Source organism: Lonchura striata, chromosome 2 (genome assembly GCF_050655825.1).
Source record: "Lonchura striata isolate lonStrDom1 chromosome 2, ASM5065582v1, whole genome shotgun sequence".
NCBI classification, from domain to species: Eukaryota; Metazoa; Chordata; class Aves; order Passeriformes; family Estrildidae; genus Lonchura; species Lonchura striata.
Genome location: NC_140704.1, coordinates 33415087 through 33435138, shown reverse-complemented (window position 1 = coordinate 33435138; position 20052 = coordinate 33415087). Strand labels below are relative to the sequence as shown.

Here is a 20052-nt window from a genome sequence, read left to right as displayed (position 1 = left end):
ATTGGTCTGACTTTTTTGTTTGTTTTGTTTTGTTTTTACATCAAGAAGATCAAAGCTATGACACGGATTAATGGTCCAAATTTAGGACTGAATACATTTTAGTGCCAGGTTTCATAAATTATCCCTACATAACGATGGACATCAAGGCAAACATGTATATGGTCAAAGATGTCCAGAGGATAAGAGCCACAAACTCCTTATTAGCTATGGGGGCTTTTTAAATCTGCATTTGACTTTACAGTCCTTGCAAACAATTGTGGTTTTACTGTCCATACCCGTTTTACAACTTTTCCCTTCTCATCACAGCAGCAAATGGTGGATCTAAGCAATTGTGAAGAGGAAATGTTCAAGTGCCAAATGGCATAAAGCAAGGAAAAAATGAAAAAAGGAAAAACACTCCTCCATTTCTGCATGGCATTTATCACAAGAGTAGGTAAACACTTAGCATGTAGAAATATGATGAGGCCTCATGAAAACCTTTTAATGTCATTGCTAATGACTGTATTGACTACCAGGGCAGTCATTTACAGGTTGCCAGGAGAGAAAACATAAGCCCCTAGACTGTTTCCATACAGACCGATCTCAATGTTATTACTATTGCATCAATGCCAAGAAGTGATAATGGGATGAGGGCACTCCCCAACCAGGCACCATGAAAAATCAAACTGAGAGGCTGTCACAAAGCAGCAGACAAAGGGACTTTCCCTTTTCTTGTCTTTGTACTGGGGAACTTGAGGCATATAATGTGCAGTCACCCTTGCCATGGCTGCATGGAGGCCTGTCCTTGTCCGTGGATCTCTCACCTACCGTAAGCATCCTTTTCCCCATGAGGGAGGGTGTCACAGTCCAGGCTGTGAAGGTGTCTCAGTATGTGTCTTTATAGGTGCTTCCCAGCCCTGCCTTCCCCAGGATCATGACCCAAACCCTTATTTTCCTAAATCCCTCCAGCTCTTGGCAGCCCAGACCCTGTTCCCAGAACCTCTGACACTGCAGCCCCAAGTGCTCAGTGGCTCTTGGGAGGGTCCATCTGAAGGTTGGCCCAAGAAGCAGCAAGGCCCATGGTGACAGCACAGACCAGTCCTCCAGGCCCTTTCCAGCACCCCAGGGCTGCCTTTGTGTCATTTTCATTGCCACAGAGCTGGGAAAACCCCACTCTGGTACCTGTGCTGTCCAGGATACATCCCTCTTCTCCCTCCCTTGCTCTGCTCCATCCATGAATACATTTCTCCCCTTTTTTCTCTCTGTATTTTTTTTTCATCTTTCCCATTACCCCTTTAATGCAGAGCAGGGCTGCTGATTACAAAAGAGGCAGTTTGACTTGAGCAATAGGTCTTCTTCACTAATCCTCACTGTCATGGAAATTCCAGCTGCTACAAGAATAAGAGGCTCAATCCATATTTGCCAGCTCTAATATGAAATCTGTCAGGGCCCAAATTAATGAGTTCCAAATTCCTTACATCACGATAACAGGTTAAGACTGGTCAATTAATTACATAAATCCTTCCCGATTCATTGTGCATTTTCAGGCGAGATTGTGTCTTACATAACTGTGTGACACAAGGCCTTTTGGCTCCTGCTGTTCTGCGGAAAGGCCTCCATTTGAGAGCAGCCTGCCTGCCACCGAGGCCGGCAAATGTCATACCTGGGCACCGCGCTGGGCCCTAATTGCCTTCCTATAAAAATATAAATAAATGAATGAACAGCAACATGTGCTTTCAAAATACAGCGCAGCTGTGGGTGTCGGTGCGGGGGCTTTCCTGTGGGGCTGCAGGCGATGCCCGCTACGCCGGCTGCGCCCATCCCCAGCGCGGCAGGCGCCTCCCTGTTTCCCCCGGCTGAGGAGCCGCAGGGCTGCGGGAGGAGCTCCGGGATGCCGGGAGCCGGTGGGGAGCAGGAAAACCCCGAAATGACCCCAGAGCGCTGGGCCGCCCCCGCGGAGAGCCGCGCCCGCGGAGCGCGCTCCCGGCGCGGGGCCGCGCCCGCTCCGCCCCGGCCCCGCCCGGCGGCCGCTCCCGCTGGCGCACAGCGCCCCCCGGCGGCCGGCGGCGGGCGCGGCCCCTCCTTCCGCGGGGGCGGCGGGCAGGGAGGGAGGCAGGGAAGGATGGAGGGAGGCAGGGAAGGATGGAGGGAGGCAGGGAAGGATGGAGGGAGGGAGGGAAGGATGGAGGGAGGCAGGGAAGGATGGAGGGAGGGAAGGATGGAGGGAGGGAGGGAAGGATGGAGGGAGGGAGGGAAGGATGGAAGGAGGGAGGGAAGGATGGAGGGAGGCAGGGAAGGATGGAGGGAGGGAAGGATGGAGGGAGGGAGGGAAGGATGGAGGGAGGCAGGGAAGGATGGAGGGAGGCAGGGAAGAATGGAGGGAGGGAAGGATGGAGGGAGGGAGGGAAGGATGGAGGGAGGCAGGGGGGCCGGCAGCGCTGCGGCAGCGCTGCGGCCGCCCCCGCCCCGGCTCCCCCTCCGCCGTTGCCATGGGCTGCGGTTGCCACGAGTTACCGGATGAAGGCTGGGCGGCCCCGCTCCCTGAGTAGCGGGCGCGGGGCGGAGCGGGGCGGAGAGCGCGGCGGCGCCAGGTAAGGCTCTCGCCCCGCTCCGCGGCAGGCGGGGCAGGGCGCGAGCAAGGGCCGGGCCGGGGCGCAGCGGGAGCGGGATCTGGGATGCTGCCGTCCTTTTCCCTTTTTCCCCCGTTGGTCGTTTTGTTCTTTTTTCCCTCTCCCCCTTTTTCAGCCCTCCTGCCCGCTCGTCCCGGCGGCGGAGCCCCGCGGGCAGCCGGCGCTGCCGGAGCGCTCCGGCGGGCGCACACGCGCCCACGGCCGCGGCCGCGGAGCATCCACGGGCGCCCCGCCAGCCGAAAGCGAGCCCGAAGGCCACAGTTCGATTTCTGTTTTACAAAGCCACTTGAATTAATTTTTAAGGAGGTTTTGTTCCAGGAGGCAAAGAAGCGACTTAACCCGTTATGGTGCATTTTTAACACCGAACCAGAGAACAATTGTGTAATAATTTCCTAAAGCGTTTAGGCCTTTCGTGAAAAGAATCAACCCGAGACTGGAAATTATTATTTATATTTTTGCCACGTTGTAAGAGCTAGAGAAGAAAAGTAAAGCCCCAGGTCCTTAGCCCTGAGCCTAGTCCTGCAATTATAGGGAAATGACACAGGACCACACATGGTTTATTCTTCTTCTTATCCATACCGTGTGTAACAGAGGAAGTCACAAACATTTTATTGTTTTAATAATTAATGGTAATTATATAAAATTTAAGTATTAATCTGGAAAACAAATTCAGTATGTCACCTGTCAAAAAAAAAATGTGGACACTGAAGTTTGCACTGTTCTACAGTGTGGGATTTAGAGTATATATTTCCCTCCGTGCTTATAGAAATACATTGCGATGTAAACAATCTTCACTCCGAATACACCATCTTTGTGGAGTTTCTTTGCTATTCTTTTTGTAGAAAATGTAAAGAAGTGAAAACCCAAACATTGTGTGTGTATACACAGTGTGTGTGTGTAGCCACACATATATTTATGTATATATACAAATACTACAAAAATAACCGAACAGTAAATTACACATGGTAAGCCATAAAGTGATTAGGATATTGATATTGAAATAAAGGAAACCTCACTGTCAGGTTTAAACATGAGCTAGAAAGTAGTGACTTGTTTTATTTAATTACTTAAAAGCTTTTAAGAAATCATCATAAAAATGAGGATGTAAAGCTATAAGCAAAAGAGGAAAAAAAGCTTTTGAATGCAGAATTATTGCAATTAGATATAATGTAATTTGATTTCTACTTCTAATTTATAAATTAGGTATTATCCTGTTTTTAAAAAAATGCTAGCAGGAAATGTTAGCATTGTTCAAAACTAAAAAAATGAGGATCAAAGTACCAGTGACAACTGATCAAACTGTATGTCATAGTGTTGAAAAATTACCAAATTGTTAAAGTAAAAAAAGACATTAAAATTATTTTTTGTTTAACATTTACATTGGTAAAATTTACATTTAATGTTCCAATGAAACAAAATACTTAAAGCCTTTATATGTGCTTATACACAGCTGATACACAAAGGAGGCATACTAGACAGCATGGAGTACTTTCCTTCCCCCATTACAAAGAAAAATTCTAGTAACACTACCTACACAAACAACATTCAAAAGATAAATATTTGAACAAATTTCTGTCAAAGCTGAGAAGAAAGTTACAGTAGTCTTAGATTTTTTAACAGAATGACAAAATAAGAGAATAACAATAGAGCTATTAGAAAACAAATATTTATTTCAGAAATGTCTTCATTTGGAAAACACTCGCTGGCGTATTGATAAGCTCCTAGAATTAAAAAATACAATGAGCCACAAAGGCTGTCCAAATCTTGTGTTTCTGTAATTTTTGTCAGGTACTGAGAATGTGTTAGTAAGCCAGAACTGTAAAGTGCTTCAAGAGTTTAGGTTAATCTTTTAAGACAAAAGAAAAACTTGCATTGTCTTAAATAAAAATTCTTCTCAACATTGTTTTTGCTTTTAAATCCTTCCCACCTTTTAAATAAATTTGCTGAACAATTTTTTTGTAATGTTCCATCTCAAAAATAATATATTAAAAAAATCAAGTAATCAAAATCTCTGACTGGCAGTAACAGTTATTTTTAAGCTACTTTTAGTGGTAACTTGTTGCTTTAATTAAAATTATCACTTTTACATTAAAAATAGCATTGCTGCTAACTCACATAGAAGCTGAGACAGTGAATAGATACATTTGTGCAATTCAGTAAGACTGAGCAAAAAGAAACACGCATATTTATCTTACAAAGTGCTACCATCAACAAAATACAGTGGCTTAAAGTAGTTACCTAAGAGATGTAATTCTCAAGCTACTAAAACCTGTTTCTAAAATTACACAGATTCCCAGCTGGATGCTTTAAAAGAAAAAAAAAAAACATGCCCACACATGTTTATGCTACCCCTTACTAGCTGTCTATTGAATAATCTATTGTTTCTGTAATTCACAGGTTTAAAATAATCCCTTCTGAAAGTAATCGCAGATTTCTTTAAAGAGAAAAAAAATAAAAAAAATAAAAGGGCATGTATATACACCCATTTCTAGGCCAGTAACTACTGCACTGAAGTTAATGGGAGCTTTGCTAGGGTGATCAGACCCCCTAGCTCTTTTTAATAGCATTAAATGTCAAATATAAATACAACACCACAGTGAAACATATTCCTTTGACAGAATCTGGGACAAGACACTATGCAGCTGCTGTGAACAATAAAGAGCAAAACTGACGTTTAATCAAAATATGTGTTGGTGGTTAAGAAGTTGTGTTCAAGCCTGCCTTTTGTTTGTGAAAAAAGTCAATATTCCAACGTGGTAACTACAGCCACAATGAAATCAGCAGCTCTTGTTACTCATGGAGAGTGGAGAAGGCCACATCCATGCAGGGTGTTACAGCTATGTGATTATCATCATCTCACAGAGGGAGATACTCCCCACTTCATCTGCTGAACTAAAACACCTCTACCAGCACCATCAAATACATGTCTAAAGTTAAACGTGGTGGGTGAAATCTTGGCCCTAGTGAGGTCAGTGCAAAATTCCACCATTGGTTTCAATGGACCTCATCCAGGATTTTCACTGGGAATGAGTATCCATAATTCCCTGGGAGCTGAGAATCTCCAGCAAGCCTAGAAATGATGTAATTTTTATTTATATTTCTAAACTTCTAAGCAACCATGCTCAAGAATTTTTGCCTTCAGTACTTACACATTATAAAACCAGTCTTTCCATAAACATTACCAGGAGGACCAGAGGAAGATGTATTTATATCTCAAATTGTCAGCAGCATATAGTTTGTATGAATGTTGTTTTGCTGATGTTGCTGAGCTACTTTAAAAAGTGAGTACCTTGGTGGGGTGTGTAATTTCATCACCAATGTCAAATGACTTCTAAAGATGAAACTTCTCTGATGCAAATGACTAAAAGATGCTTTAAATATGTTTGATATTACATACTAACTTTTAAGGTGAGGAATTAAATTATTTTTCAAATGTGAGACACGACTCACTGAAGGAATTATTTTAACTGCCACATACGTCAGAAGAGCATGATTTACCCAATACTGAGATTTTAATAGTCACAAAACCGTAAATAGGTAGCATGTAGACCTTCACCAAGATACAATTTTTAAAAAATCACCAAAAAGATAGTATTAAGGTCTGTTCTGAGTATTTTGTAAGGACATATGGTTGCATTAACAATGGGTCTTCTAGGTACATGTCACCAGACAGCCCTGTTTGTGTGGTACACATAACCAGTAAACAAAGCAGAAACTGCTCTGTACTGTCCTTAAGGTAGCAATACAGGAATGATTTTTCATGATTCTTCAGAAGCTGGGCTTGCTTTACATCCACATGAAATGCTGTCATCACTAGGTCCAAGCCCGGAGGATGAACTGCAGAAAAGGGGAGAGGGGGGGAGGAAAAAAAAAAAATAAAAGGAGGAAATTGGTTTTCACAACACACTCAAAGCCTGAGTAACAGAGGAGAACTTTAATTATCTCCAGTCACAAAGAGAGACAGGAAATTTGGACTTTTAATTAGCCATTTGGAGTGCAGTTGGATATTTTTTTAGCAAGATAATTTAAACGCGAATAATTCAAGTCTGACTAAATGAAATTCACATAATCAGAATGCAGATAATTGAATTTCTACTGCATTCATTAATTCAGTGTGGAGGTGTGTGTGAAGACTTCTATGATGAGCTGTCACAGCTCAATAAAATCTCAGTCAATTAATTTTTTCATTATCTTAGTATTACATCAACAAAAAAGTGAAGCATGTGCGTGTGTATGTATGGATATATAATCTCAGAAAGTAAGGATATACAGAAATCACCTCTCTGAATCAGAGTCTGCATCGTCTTTTCCTTTTTTTTCCTCTTCATCTTCTATAGGAAAACGTCTGTTCAGAGAGGCAAAACTGAGAATTGCATCAGCAACAGAGTATTTGGTCTGTCCAGAAACACAGGCCTCCATATCTTCTGGGCTTAGCTGAGTCTGTAGGAAGAGGTGAAGCCTACTATCTGAAAGCAATAATGCATCTTGTAGGATCCTGGAAAAGGAAAAAAAGGCAAATGTTTATATATAACCTGCACGAACACACATACACACACATACATACTCTAAAGTGTTTTCCCAGAACAAATATTAAATGATGTCCTGCTTTTAAAGTTTTCAGTTGAATCCTAAATCAGTAACAGAAGGCAATGAACATATTAAAATGATTAGGTGCGTGTTACTTTCTTATTACATTATTTGGAATTTTAGGTGAGTAAAAACATGAAGCTAATAGTTAGGCACATCTGCTATTAGAATAACTTCAAGGACATTTCTTCCATTTAACCATCTGCTATTACCACATGGATCAGTTAATGATTTTTAGGCAGTTGGAGGCATATACTCTTACAAAAATTTGGTCTCTCTTTTTTTTTTAATAACTAAACTTTTATAAAAAATTACAAGTCACCAATTTGTTTGATGGAGCAAAGAAATGTGTAGTAGACAGTGTGTAGGCAGAACAGATTTCATACATGTGCAACATCAGGACTTTGGAATACCTGTCAACAACTGAGCCAACACTAGCCAAAATTATTTACACTGTTACTCTGGTTTTAATTTACTTGCAGATAGTTTTCAGGGACTCTTAAATTTTATTTAATTCCAGCTATTATTTTAAAAAATAGGTTTTAAAATTTGGTTGATATATATTTTAAATTAAGCCTCCAAATAAATCTAGCACACAGTATTTACTTAAAACACATGAAAGTAAACAAAATACAATACATTCCAGTAACACAGTTGCAGAGAAACCTTTTCAAGCCCTGAGAATTGAGGATCATCATCTGTATTTTTAAGGAAAAGACAGGCAACTTTTCTTCAACATTTCTGTAAAGAAGGAATTCTTTACTATACAAATAGTAAAATTATTAACAAGAAACTTCTTCAGTTTGTGTGTATCATTTTACTCATGTAATAGAGACATCAGAGGTTATGACCATGCCAAAGAATACTCCACGGAATATTATTAAAATATCTTTAAACATCTCAAAGCTACTCAGAGTCAATACTTACCTATTTATACCCATTTAGGCTACAGTTTTTACCAAAAAAAGTCATTGCTGTACAACAGGAAACAAGAGATGACATTAATGTACGAACTAGTAAGAGCAGAAAGAAATATTGCATTTTAAAGGTACTCTGACTAAAATGAAAAGTGTAACTGATTAGTTCCTTCTCTTGAATAAGATTAATGGTGTGTTTGGACTGTAATGTTTTAAACACAAATACGTTCTGAAAACTGTTCTCTTAAGCGGCCAAGATTACAATAACATTTAATAAACACACAAAAGCATTTCTGGCTTCATTCAAGCCCATAAAAATCTGTCAAATTAAAATAAGTAGTAAGAGATATCTACGCGAAACCACAAGATACTTGTGTGCATGCACATTTCACTTGCCTAGATGAACACACAGTCTCAACCAAACAACTCCAACTCTGACACCTTCCAATGGGGAAATGTTTCCAGCCCTAATGATCTACCAGGTGCGGGTGAAATTGAGTCCCAGAAAGACCAGATTTTGCTGAAGTTCAAAATAAGCACACTTTTCACACACAGAGAAAGCTTTTTTAATCCAATCCAAATTCTCACAATTTTAATAACAAATAGACGCCTGTAAAATCAACGTGGGCAAATGTATTAATAGATAGAAAAACTTATTTGTAGTCTAAAATCCAAAGGCTGTGTAAAAATGATTCAAAACAGAATTTACAGGTCCACACACCTTGACAGCAACAGCTTCATGATTACAGTTTGAAAAGCCATCATTCAGCAGCCACTAAAAGAGGATTTCAGCCTTGACTCTTGATAAACCCACTTTCCAAACAAATACAAACATTGCAACAAAAAGTAGAGGTATTCCAAACAATATATCCACTTTTATAGTTATGCAATCGGGAGAGTAAATATTCTACTTCTCTTAAAAAAAAAAAAAAAGAAAAGAAAAACAAAAGAGAAATAATGTGCCTGCATTTCCTGCAGAGTAACTACAGTTACTGTTTTTCCCAGGCACAGTGAGGAGATGTACATTTCTGCAATTCTAACATTTGCGTGTCTAATGCCAAGTAACACAGTAAAATGCCAAGTCATTAAATTCTGTGAATGGCATCTGGTTTCACAGATTTTCCTCTTGCTGTACCTTCAAAAGTTTCCTGCCAACCAGTGAAAACACGAGTAACTAACTGTTCATGAGATTACACTATACTTACAGCTCTGTTGCTGTTTGAAATGTATTTTATTTTCTTTATAAAATAACGGGTAATCTTTAAAATTGATTTTAGATGGTTTGAGGCATTACACCAGAGAAGTAATGAGCACTAATGTCAATGATATTGGACACAAATTCATTTTAGCTTTATTTCATGTCCAGTACAATTCTGCTAAGCCTTGAACTGCTAAAGCACTGTTATTAACTCGGCAGTAACCTAACACATGGAACAGCAAACAAAAGTGATAAGAGTACAGACTGATCAGGACCTCAAGGCTACTGTCCTTTTTCTGTAGCTATAATTCAATTTCCAATTTTACTTTACATTGGAATCATTATTTCACAGTAATTTTCTTTTCTGCTTCATAGTGCCATCTGGAGGTGAAGGGAGTGAAGAGAAACCAAGGTGCAGAAATGGAAAGATGTTCATAAAGCTAATCATAACTTCACTCATATATGTATATGTGTGTGTTTACTATGTGTTCACATGGAGACCAAACACTCAATACATTCTGCAAGTCATTTAAAACCATCCTGAAAGCAGATATACAAATAACTTTTACTTGGTTGTATCCTTGAAGAATTTGTTTTCTCTTAAAAAATAACTGCTGCTTTTTCCACCCCCTCTGAACCGACAGGTTAGACTGCTTTTTAATTGCAAGATTCAAGCAATCAAAATGTAAAATAAATTCTGCGCTACCCATAAGTGCTATGCTTTCCTGCTCAAAATACTCTTTCTTCAAGGGAATACCCAAACATTTGTCACCAGATGGTACTAGTAGTATTAAGTGCTGGTATAGCAGTTGCTCTCTGGAGGCTTTTGCTGTCCTGGGGCTCACTATGTGAAGGGCTTGACATTTAAAAGGTAGACTTGGCTTCAAAGACTTAAAAAATGAAAATTACAAACCACCACCTAACAAATTAAAAAGGCAAGAGGAAGGGAGGAGCGTCACAACATTAATACTCGGATGTCTCCGCGGAGGCTGGACGCGTGCGCAGTCTCGGCACAGCAGGAGCGCTCTCAGCGCTGCTTCTGCACTTTCACCGCAGCCAGGGCCAGGCAGGGCTGTGCTTACAGCGATGGAAATCAGCGCTCCTGGAAGAGTCACGGCTCACGGCAATAATTCCTATAAACTGACTGAGCATATTGAAGAGAACAACAGACCTTCTATGCACGCCTGCAAGAAGAACGAAAGGCTAAACCCTGCAAGTCTTGATCCCATCAGTAGTCATTACTTGTCAGAGATTTCACTCCTCTTGGCCAGATTGCTCACGTGCATAATGACTACTTATGTGATTAAGGGGGCTGCAAGATAAGGCTCTACATTAGAATTAGAGATAATAAAGTAATTTTTTATTCACAGACATGTGAATCTTTTTAAGCTTTCTGTAAATGCTCGTGATCTCTAGACCTTTAAAGAAGAAAGACTGAAAAACATCACAAGCAGAAGAAATAATGTCATTTTTGAGGAAATGCTGGATACTATATGAGGAATATTTATATTTTCCTGTGTTATGGCAAAAATATTTACAAAAGAAAAAAAGCATGTCTTTTTTCTTATTTGGACAAGGTCCAAAATCTGGTTTTCTTCAACATGATTTTATTATGTATATTATACACTGTTCTGCTGGAGAAAAACAACATATGGCTGAACAGTACAACTTAATCCTAACTAAAGATTTCCTGTATCTACTGTAACCTAATACAATGACAGATGCATACTTGAATGTGTGTGGAAGGTTAACACTCCGATTTTGTTTTCAACAAATTTACTCTGCCCATTTACATCAGCTCACAAGAGCAAGGGAAAAACCCAAGGAGCTGAGAGATGGATGACAGCCTGTGCTGTGGTGCCCTCTACTGAGCATCCAGCCCCTCAGCCCCAGCCCACACCAAAGAAAGCCCCAGTTTCCTCTAAAAAGGCTGACTGTGTTTCTTCCTTCACTTTTTATAAGGGAGGAAATGTTATTGATATCAAGCAACTGTGAAGCAACTGTTGGGGATGTGATAATGCGTGCGGTTAGGAGAAGATTGAGCCACATGTGCCTGCTACGCATTTTTCCCTCACCAGATAGGAAATACCAGCAAGGCTCCACTGGAGAGAGGAAATTTGCCCAAGGTGGTTCCACCTGCCCCACAATTGCCAATGCTCCTGCCTGAGCCCCTGGTGGGGGTAAGCTGCATCTCCCACTTTCCACATCACTGGGACAGCACCCAGTGGAGACACCTCCAGAAGAGACTGCTGACCCAGCACCAGCTGCAGCTCATGGGACTGCAGTAGAAAAGGCAAGGAGGTGCTTGACACCAGACAACTTCAGAAAATGGCTCTGCCTTAGGCAGATGAATTTTGGGTGGCTTCCTCACTCTGGCACCCAGCAAGCCAATGCATGGCCTTCTGCAGGAGCCACACTGTAGATGCCCTCTCTTCCCTGTGGATCTATGCATTTAATTTCTCCAAACTCTGTGTCTTCCACCCCATCATAAACTGCGTATCTGAAAAGTAATTGAAGAGTAATCCTTCTTCCTAAATCATGTAAGTTTTTGGGATCCAACTATATTCAATAAAAAAAAAAGTCATCAATTGAACTCAACTTCATTCAAAATGGCTTTGTTAATTCATTTTCTTATGAGCAAACCCGACTCATCTTCTCTGAGGTTAATCTAAATCCCCAAGTTAGACCTGCACATCTCCAAATGGATGAAAGTAAAGAGGATCTTGCAGAAGTTAAAATTGTAAGACAATGTTTTAATTTTGACCTCTAGTTTAAGAATAAACTTTTCTGTGAATTCACAGGTATCCTCAAAGCACAAGGATACTTATCAGGAAAAACACATAATTTTCCTTATTCTTGCAAAGTAATTTATAATTGAAAAGGGGCTAGCTGACTTCCGTTAATGCAAATGGCCTCTTGAAATATTAAATTATGCCCAGACAAGAAGTAAGCTTTACAGCTCTTCATCACTCAGAGATAATAACCTGTACGACAAGTAGATCCTACCCTGCATTTGTGCAGTAAAACCAAATCAAAATGGGACACCTGTTCCCAGATTTCACCAAAGTTACTGCTTAACTTCCCAGCTGTTGGCCTAATTCTTACGCTACTGTGCTCAGCACGGAGAGGCTTCACAAAGGCTCTAAGTACACACTGTGCCCAGTGCTAACTCACCCTGGAGTGGGAAGTGAGGAAGGACAACAGAACTCTGTAGCCATCCACATATAGGCAATATGGAAATGTTCCCAGGGCCAGAAGCTGAACACTAGGGAGCCTCCAGCTGCTCAGTCCTGGCTCCTCAGGCACATGGCTCCTGCACAGGCAGGCACTACAGCAATCTGGTCACAGAGCACAGGGCACAAGCCCGGTCATACAGGCACAGAGCACAAACTGAGACTTTGAAAGATCTAAACGCCCTCTTCAGAGATGTGTTGGATCCTGGTAACACCTGGAATTCCTGCATCACAGGCAGGCATTTAAAAATGTTACCTGCGAACCTCTCCCCAGACAGGTCCACACAGTCTCAAATCTAATTTCTTCCCACTGCCACAAAGGAATGCAAGTAGGATTGTGAGCTTTTGCACAGTGCCTTCTGTCATTGCTGGGGTGAATGGAACTCTCAGCAGTGTTGGGTTAGGGTCCCCCCTTTCTAATGTATCAGAAAGGTTCTGCTTCACTTGATTCATCTATGTAACATATATATATTGTACATATACATATATTGTAACATATGTATATTGTATGCATATATGCATATGGTACACGTAGAACATACATATATACAGAATATATGTGTATATTTCACACACACAAATACATGTTATACTATTTTATATTTTTTATATATTTTATACTAATTCTTGTTAGGGAGTTCCACAAAATTAAATTTCAGAAAAAGAATCGCAACCTTTGGTTCAGCATCATAAATGGGGGTGGTAGGAAAGCATCACGGCAGCTGAGCCAACAGGAAGATGCCTTCTATGAGCAGCAGCAGCACAGCAGAGCCAGCCAGCAGAGGGCAATGGTACAGCACATACAGCACCATGCCACTGCATCTCAACACAACCTCTGAAAATTCCTTCCAACTGCTCCACAGGGCTGAGAGAAAGCTGACGTTTTCCTTGCACTCAAATTCAAACATTTAAATCATTACCTTGAGTTGCCTCTTTTCCCACTCCTGGACTAACAGCAGCATGATGAAATATTCCACATGCTGTCATTTTCTACTGTCAGTACTCATTTAAGCTACAGTCATCCACAAAATTGGAGCATGAAGATGTCTTTTAAGATAATCTACCTTTCTGTTCTGCCTTTTGAACTGCAGACAGCAGTTGTAAACATTTCTGATGCTGATAAACCTTGTTACTAGACTGGCCTCTTTCAAAATAAGAGTGTTTTTTGAAATGCACTACTCCATGGGGCAGCACAGCTAAGAGAACTGCTCAGACCCTGGAACCTGAGCTACCACACTCTTCATATTATCACTGACATGCTTCTAGGAGCACAGCTCTTCCATTTCACTGCTTTTCTTTCCTGAGGTGTAAAAATACCCTCTAATCTGTTCCTGCTTTCTCTTCCCTGTCTCACATGCCTTCAGCAAGTATTTATTTGGTGACCTTTTGGCCATAGATCCTATATAGCTGCATGCAGAATATTATTCCTGCAGCAGTTAGCTGTCCCTGCCTTCAGCTGCTAAGCCTAATAAATATACCTCGGGACCAATGATTTGTTGTCTGTTAGGGAGGCTTATAATACACTGACTGGAAGGAAGATTAATAGTTTCTACTTGCAGTGTTTCACCATGCCCTTACCCTGAGCAGCAGCTAAAGGCAGCCAGCAGAGGTACACACAGCTCCTGCCCCAGGAGCTCTGAGCAGCCTGCTCTCACACCAGCAGTGCCAGGGCACGACAAGAATGGCAGAGAAAAAGTAGAAAATTACACCAACAGGGGCTCAGCCACTGCAGAAGGTGAAGTGGTCACAGCAGTGGGACTGAGGGATGCAGTACTGAAACACATACACTACTTCCTTGTAATGCAGGTCAGGGTCTAGCTAAACGTGATGCATGATTTTATACAGATTGCAGCTGCACTGAAAATGGTCACAGCTGCTAGAGCTTGCTTATGTTTAGTGGGACTGGTAAACAAAGTAATTTGCATTATAGGAAAGCTCTGTGTTAGGAGATCTCACTAGAGAATTTTCCCAGGCTCACAGGGGTTCAACCCACAAAGACATTGATTTTCCATGAACATAAAGGGGGAGTCTTTCTTCTTTGTACAAGAATATCAAGCTCCTTATTGAAAGCTAGAAATAGACATCACAGTGAAAGATCTCCCAAACTTAGTATGCAATTGAAAAATAATTTAAATTTAAGCCTATTATCTATAATCAATGCAATGAAACACAATGGAAAAGCACCAGCTGAAGTCTCCTTATAACCTGCCAATAGAGCTGAAGTCACGTGTATGAATTATGACAGTACAAGTAAAAAAATATAACTAAACATGTAGCATGTACAGATGACCACATGGTGGCTCTCAAGTACCAGAGATGAGCTATTTTAAACCAGAAATTGATGACCTCATAAAAATTCCAACACCTCTGGATAGGCTGTACTCACTTTTCCAGAAATTCTTGCAGACCCTGACGGCGATGGTCCACGTGATTAGGATTGTTCATATTGAAAAAGGGAGTTCCGGATGGCAGTTCAGGTAGCTGTCTTTATAAATAGGAAAAAATATACAGTTAGAACCACATGTGAAACAGCAGAGAAAAATGCAAAAAGCAAATGCCAACCCCAAGCATATGAAAATCATGGGTTATGTTCCAGAAGCTCCTGAAATCAATTTGGGAACATAAGGTTGAGAAACTGAAGGGCTTCTCACACATCTCAAAGGGAAAAAATAAATTAATCTGATTTTTCTGGTTCAGTTGTTAAGCCTGCATCCATGTCTGGCTGGGTCTCTTATGGTGCTTGGAAGGCCTAAGCACATTGAAGAAGAACACAGAGGAGGTACAAACACCTACACTAGATTGTTATTTCTGCTACCTGTGTATAGCAAAAGAAAACACAGATCAAGTCTCTTACAAATTAGAGGAGGGCTCACCAAAAAAAGGCTATAAATACAAACCACATTCTTTTGGGTTTAAAGCACATACAATGCATTCTACAGAATAAACTTGTGCTAGTAAGAAACACAGGATACTTTCCAGATCTGATTTTTGTAGTTCTCTGAATTAGGAGGAAACAATCCTTCTCTCCATGACCAACAGATTATTAAATAGTCATATATAAAGTTGCTCACATAAGCACTGCATTGCTCTGAAGCCTCTGCCGGAGCCAAACAAATTCTCGATAGCGTCGTCTAACACAGGATGTTTTCCTTGTAAAGCATATACTGTTTGTCTGTTGGGAAATAAAAAACATTTACTTTGCAAATCAGCTTAAGCTAAAGTGCAGGCATGGTACTAACAACACATCCAAGATGTTACATTAATGCCCGAGACACCAATGGAAAGCTTGACATTAATTCAGTTTATGATAAGGACTGTGCTTTACCTCAAGCAGGACTGGTGATGGTTCCTACTGCTTCTCAGGGAAATATATTACATTGCTTTACTTTTAAAAGCAAGAGATTTGGATTACAATACAACTTACAGTAACAGGAAAAACAGACCTCAGAAAAAGGTTTCAGTAGATAATGTCAATCTCTTCAGGGAAAAAAGATTTTTAGCTATTCTAGTTACAATCCTGAAAACAGGTACACAGAGTTTTTCTAGTGTGCAGTCCCAACTTAAACCAAAGAAACCAATACGACTGCTCTCTGCAAGTAGCAGCATTTGGAATTTTTCCCACAGAACACTACTAATTCATTAGGAAAATGTCAATTCATCAAAAGAGAAACAATTTGTGGAAATTAAATACTTTTGCCAAATTTCCCCATGGAGCATACATTTAGATGAAATCCCACATACTAGACAGGACTCCATTAGTAAACTGCCTGCAGTCCAGCCCACACTCCCTGCCTGCCAGGAGCCATAACTCCAGCACAAAGATGTCAGCCTCCTGGAACAGAGGAGCACACCCGGGATACCGCACAGTTTAAGAAGATAAATGCTCTAAGAGCTGGGTAGAAGGGGAACTCAGCTGGCCTAAAAGCCAGGCAGACACAATACTTGGAGTCCACTAAGAAGTCTGGATGGTAGGACTGACCTAGGGATTAGTCTCCAAAAGCCCTGGCACTGTGGTGGCAGGAAGTTTAGTTGATGCTTAATAGCTTCAGAGATGCCAAGTGATAGATCATATATCACTGTATGCTGAATTTGGATTGGGGAGAGTTAATTTCCTTCAGAGTAGCTGGGGCTGTGTTTTGGATCTGTGCTGAAAACAGTACTGGTAACCCAGGGATGTTTTAGTCACTGCTGAGCACTGCTTGCACAGAGCCAGGCCTTTTCTGCTCCTCACCCCAGCCCACCAGCAAGCAGGCTGGGGGTGCATGGGAAACTGGGAGGAAACACAGCTGGGACAGCTGATCCCAACCCACCAAAGGGATATTCCATACCATATGGCATCATGCTCAGCAACAAACAAGGGTGGAGGTTGGCTGGGGATAGCCACTGAAAGATTGGCTGGGCATTGGCTACTTGGTATTGAGCATATGTTTTCATTGGCATCACTTGTCTTTCTAAATTTTTATCTATTTTTCTTTTTTTTTAAATGTTCTTTATTAGTATTGTTATTATTACTATTTAGTATTACTATTATTTAATATTATTATTAATATTATTACTACACCTCAATTATTCAACTGTTCTTATCTCAACCCATGAGTTTTCTCTCTTTTACCCCCCAATTCTCCTCCCTCCATCCTGCTGGTGGGGCAGAGGGGATGTGAGCAAGCAGCTGTATGTGCTTAGTTGCTGTCTGCAGGTGAATGAAGACACATTGGGTCTAAACAACATCTCCCCAACTCAGCACTCATTGAGAAAGCCTTAATACATTTTTATTCAGAGGTACTGATGTCTGTGAAACAACAGTAATACAGCACTGAGCCTACCAAATCTACAGAATTTCTATTTACCAGAAATGAAAAATACAGTTGGAAGCGGTACTTGAAGCACATTGCAAATTTAAAAGTTTCACAACTCTGATTGCCACACAAGAGAGACGTACTTATCACACAGACATTTGACATTTAGTAAGTCATCTTTTGACTGCTTGCTCTCATACACTAACTGCTTAACTCTTCCACACAATAATGAAATTATTTTGGTCTTCTGCCAAGTATTAACCACGTAACTTGGTGCTCTCAAATACCTTCATTTTACACTGCAATTAAAATCTTTGGATCTAGATTTGGCAAATTAGGAAAATGCCTTCCATATGTCATCCACCAAAAACAATCAAGAAAACAAAATTATGAACAGGACAGATTTGTGGCACAAAAGCACCATAATGCCAAGTGCACTCCCATTAACATATGGTGGTCTACAATCACAAACCCAAATGCAACTACTTCACACATCCAAGCACCACTAAATTAGCATAATATGAATGTCAAGGTACACTGAAAACAACCACACTGCAGCAACCAATAACTTGGCAAAAAGAACTGAGGAGAATTTAAAGTACAAATAACCAGATAATTACTTGAAAAGAAACTTGTTTTCCCATGAATACCTGAACATCAACATTCTTTTACAATGGTAAGACATCACTGACTGTAACAGTCTTCTAGCTAATAAATAAAGCTAAAAATTTTCTATTGCAAGACACTGTGGAATGCACATGTGAACACATTAGGTTCAACCCCAGCTCTGCCAGACCTACTACATGGCCATTGGCAAACGCACTCTACCTGTTCCACTGCATCCCAGTTGTTAAAAAGAAAGTAATAGCCTCCAGCATCCCAGAAGCAGAAATTCCTTTTATATGCCAAAGACAACCCTAGCTTGGACAGAAACAGCAATAAGAGCCCAAAGAATCTGTTATCATATTTTTGTACTTACGTGAATAAATATCTCATAGTCTATGTAAGAATGCCAGGAGTCTTCTTTCTGTATCCTGGGGTCTCGCACCAAGACAGTTACAAATTCCTGTAAGTGCATAATAAAAATCAAGCAATTAATTTCAGAAGACAAAGGCAGCCTTAAAGACTCTCTTGATTGTTCTGCTGTTCTACAAAATACTGAGTCAGATTAAAAGCTGAACTGCTGTTTTACTGAATTTTGCAACCCTATAAATGGAGAAGCATAAAGCAATGAATCATCTGAGCTACACCACATGTCTGGGAAAGTCCCTGCCAAACTGCTAGCTGAAAAGGAATATTTCAGATTAAGTAACACTGAAAAATCATACATGTTTCATGCATGGGAGACAAGATCTTGGTACCAACAAACTGAAAACCTAACATTCAAAGTCACCCATGTAAAGGAAAAGGAGGCAGGTATTTCAGGCTTTTCCCACATTTGTAATCAACACTGACAAAGAGTACAGCTAAAGATGCAGCACAGGGGCATTTCTGCTCCATCAACCTGCCCAAGAAAGCAACACAGCTATACTGCAGAGCAAAATTCCCCATTTTGAAGAGACAATCATATAGAGTATTTATTGTAGAAATTGTCATATCTAGCTTACTTCCTTGTGATTTCTACATTTATATAATAATTTAGAGAGATCCCAAAACAGAGAGAGAGAGAGAGGGCCTGTGGACCTTTCTGTAATGTAATGCTAATGGGAATTGAAGACACTGAAGAATCAGATGTTTCTCAATACTCTCAGCTAATGATCAAAATTTTGTTGTAGAAAAAACAAAACCAAACCAAACCCCAAAATCCTGATAAATCTGTATATTCATAGTAGGATGGAAAATATTCCTTTAAAATACAAAGGTCAAAAGTATGCTTAAATACCTGCTACTTCTGGAGCACATGTAGAGCCTGCCCTACTCCAATTGCTTAAATAAGCTATTCACCCCAAAAGCTAAGCCAACCACTTAGCAAAGACTTAAAGAAAAGTGTATCTATCACTTAAAGCTGTAAATATATTCCCCCTGAGAGGAAGGCACTGCGCAAGATCTCCAGGTGTAGGAATCAGCTGTGGGAGGAACGACAGTGTCTCTGGCAAAAAAACATGCTTTTTTTGGTCCATATTTGCATAAATCAGGAAATCTTGAACTAGAAAGCTCTCAAAGTGTGTTTTCCTAAACCAAAGACATCAGAAATAAAAGCTTTATGCTTCAGCCATTCTCCCCTAACATATACTTGCATGTGCCACCACTGCAAACCTTCAGTGGACTGACAGGAGAACAACAGCAACCTTGAAGGGCGAAGATACACGTTTTCCTGGATAGCCACTGCACTCTGTACATAGCAGGAAGACATTCAAGGTCTGGATTAAATAATTTGCCTCCCTGGTTTCCAGGTGTTACTGCTTCAGAGATGGGGAGCCTGTAGCTCTATGGCTGGATGCAGCTTTTGGTTTTAGGTCGCTTAGTCCAGCTCTTGGTCCCAGGGGTGTTTTCTGTATAATTGGTGGTTACACTTCTGGTGAGTATCATGAACACTTTGCCAAATAAAGCCCATTTGAAAGGCTCCTGCCACCTCTGCTGCTTCTTTCATCACTAAAGAGCATCAAAGGGCCAATTCTCCCCGGCAGCTTTTTAACCCCATGCCAGCATGACACAAGAGGAACAAGTTATCAGAGCTTTAATCACTTCTACCAGCTGAAGGTCATGCCTTTA

At 40.7% G+C, this 20052-nt stretch overlaps 1 protein-coding gene and 1 long non-coding RNA gene across 9 annotated transcripts in view; one reads left to right on the top strand and one right to left on the bottom strand.

Annotated features, from left to right (window-relative positions):
- Positions 1-2434: 2434 nt before the first annotated feature.
- Positions 2435-11909, top strand: LOC116183214 (uncharacterized). The gene is made up of 2 exons (XR_004147767.3): positions 2435-2570; positions 9687-11909. It is a non-coding gene; the product is annotated as an uncharacterized LOC116183214 (long non-coding RNA).
- SNX10 (sorting nexin 10) overlaps positions 4260-20052 on the bottom strand; it is a 35260-nt gene continuing 19467 nt past the window's right edge. For all 8 annotated transcript variants that reach the window (XM_021538205.4, XM_021538207.4, XM_021538204.4 and 5 more), the window contains 5 exons: positions 18320-18406; positions 15616-15716; positions 14931-15029; positions 6889-7104; positions 4260-6446 (listed from right to left, as the gene is read on the bottom strand). In XM_021538205.4, the coding sequence (XP_021393880.1) occupies positions 6368-6446; positions 6889-7104; positions 14931-15029; positions 15616-15716; positions 18320-18406 (582 nt within the window). In that variant the 3' untranslated portion in view covers positions 4260-6367. The remainder of the gene's footprint in view (positions 6447-6888; positions 7105-14930; positions 15030-15615; positions 15717-18319; positions 18407-20052) is intronic.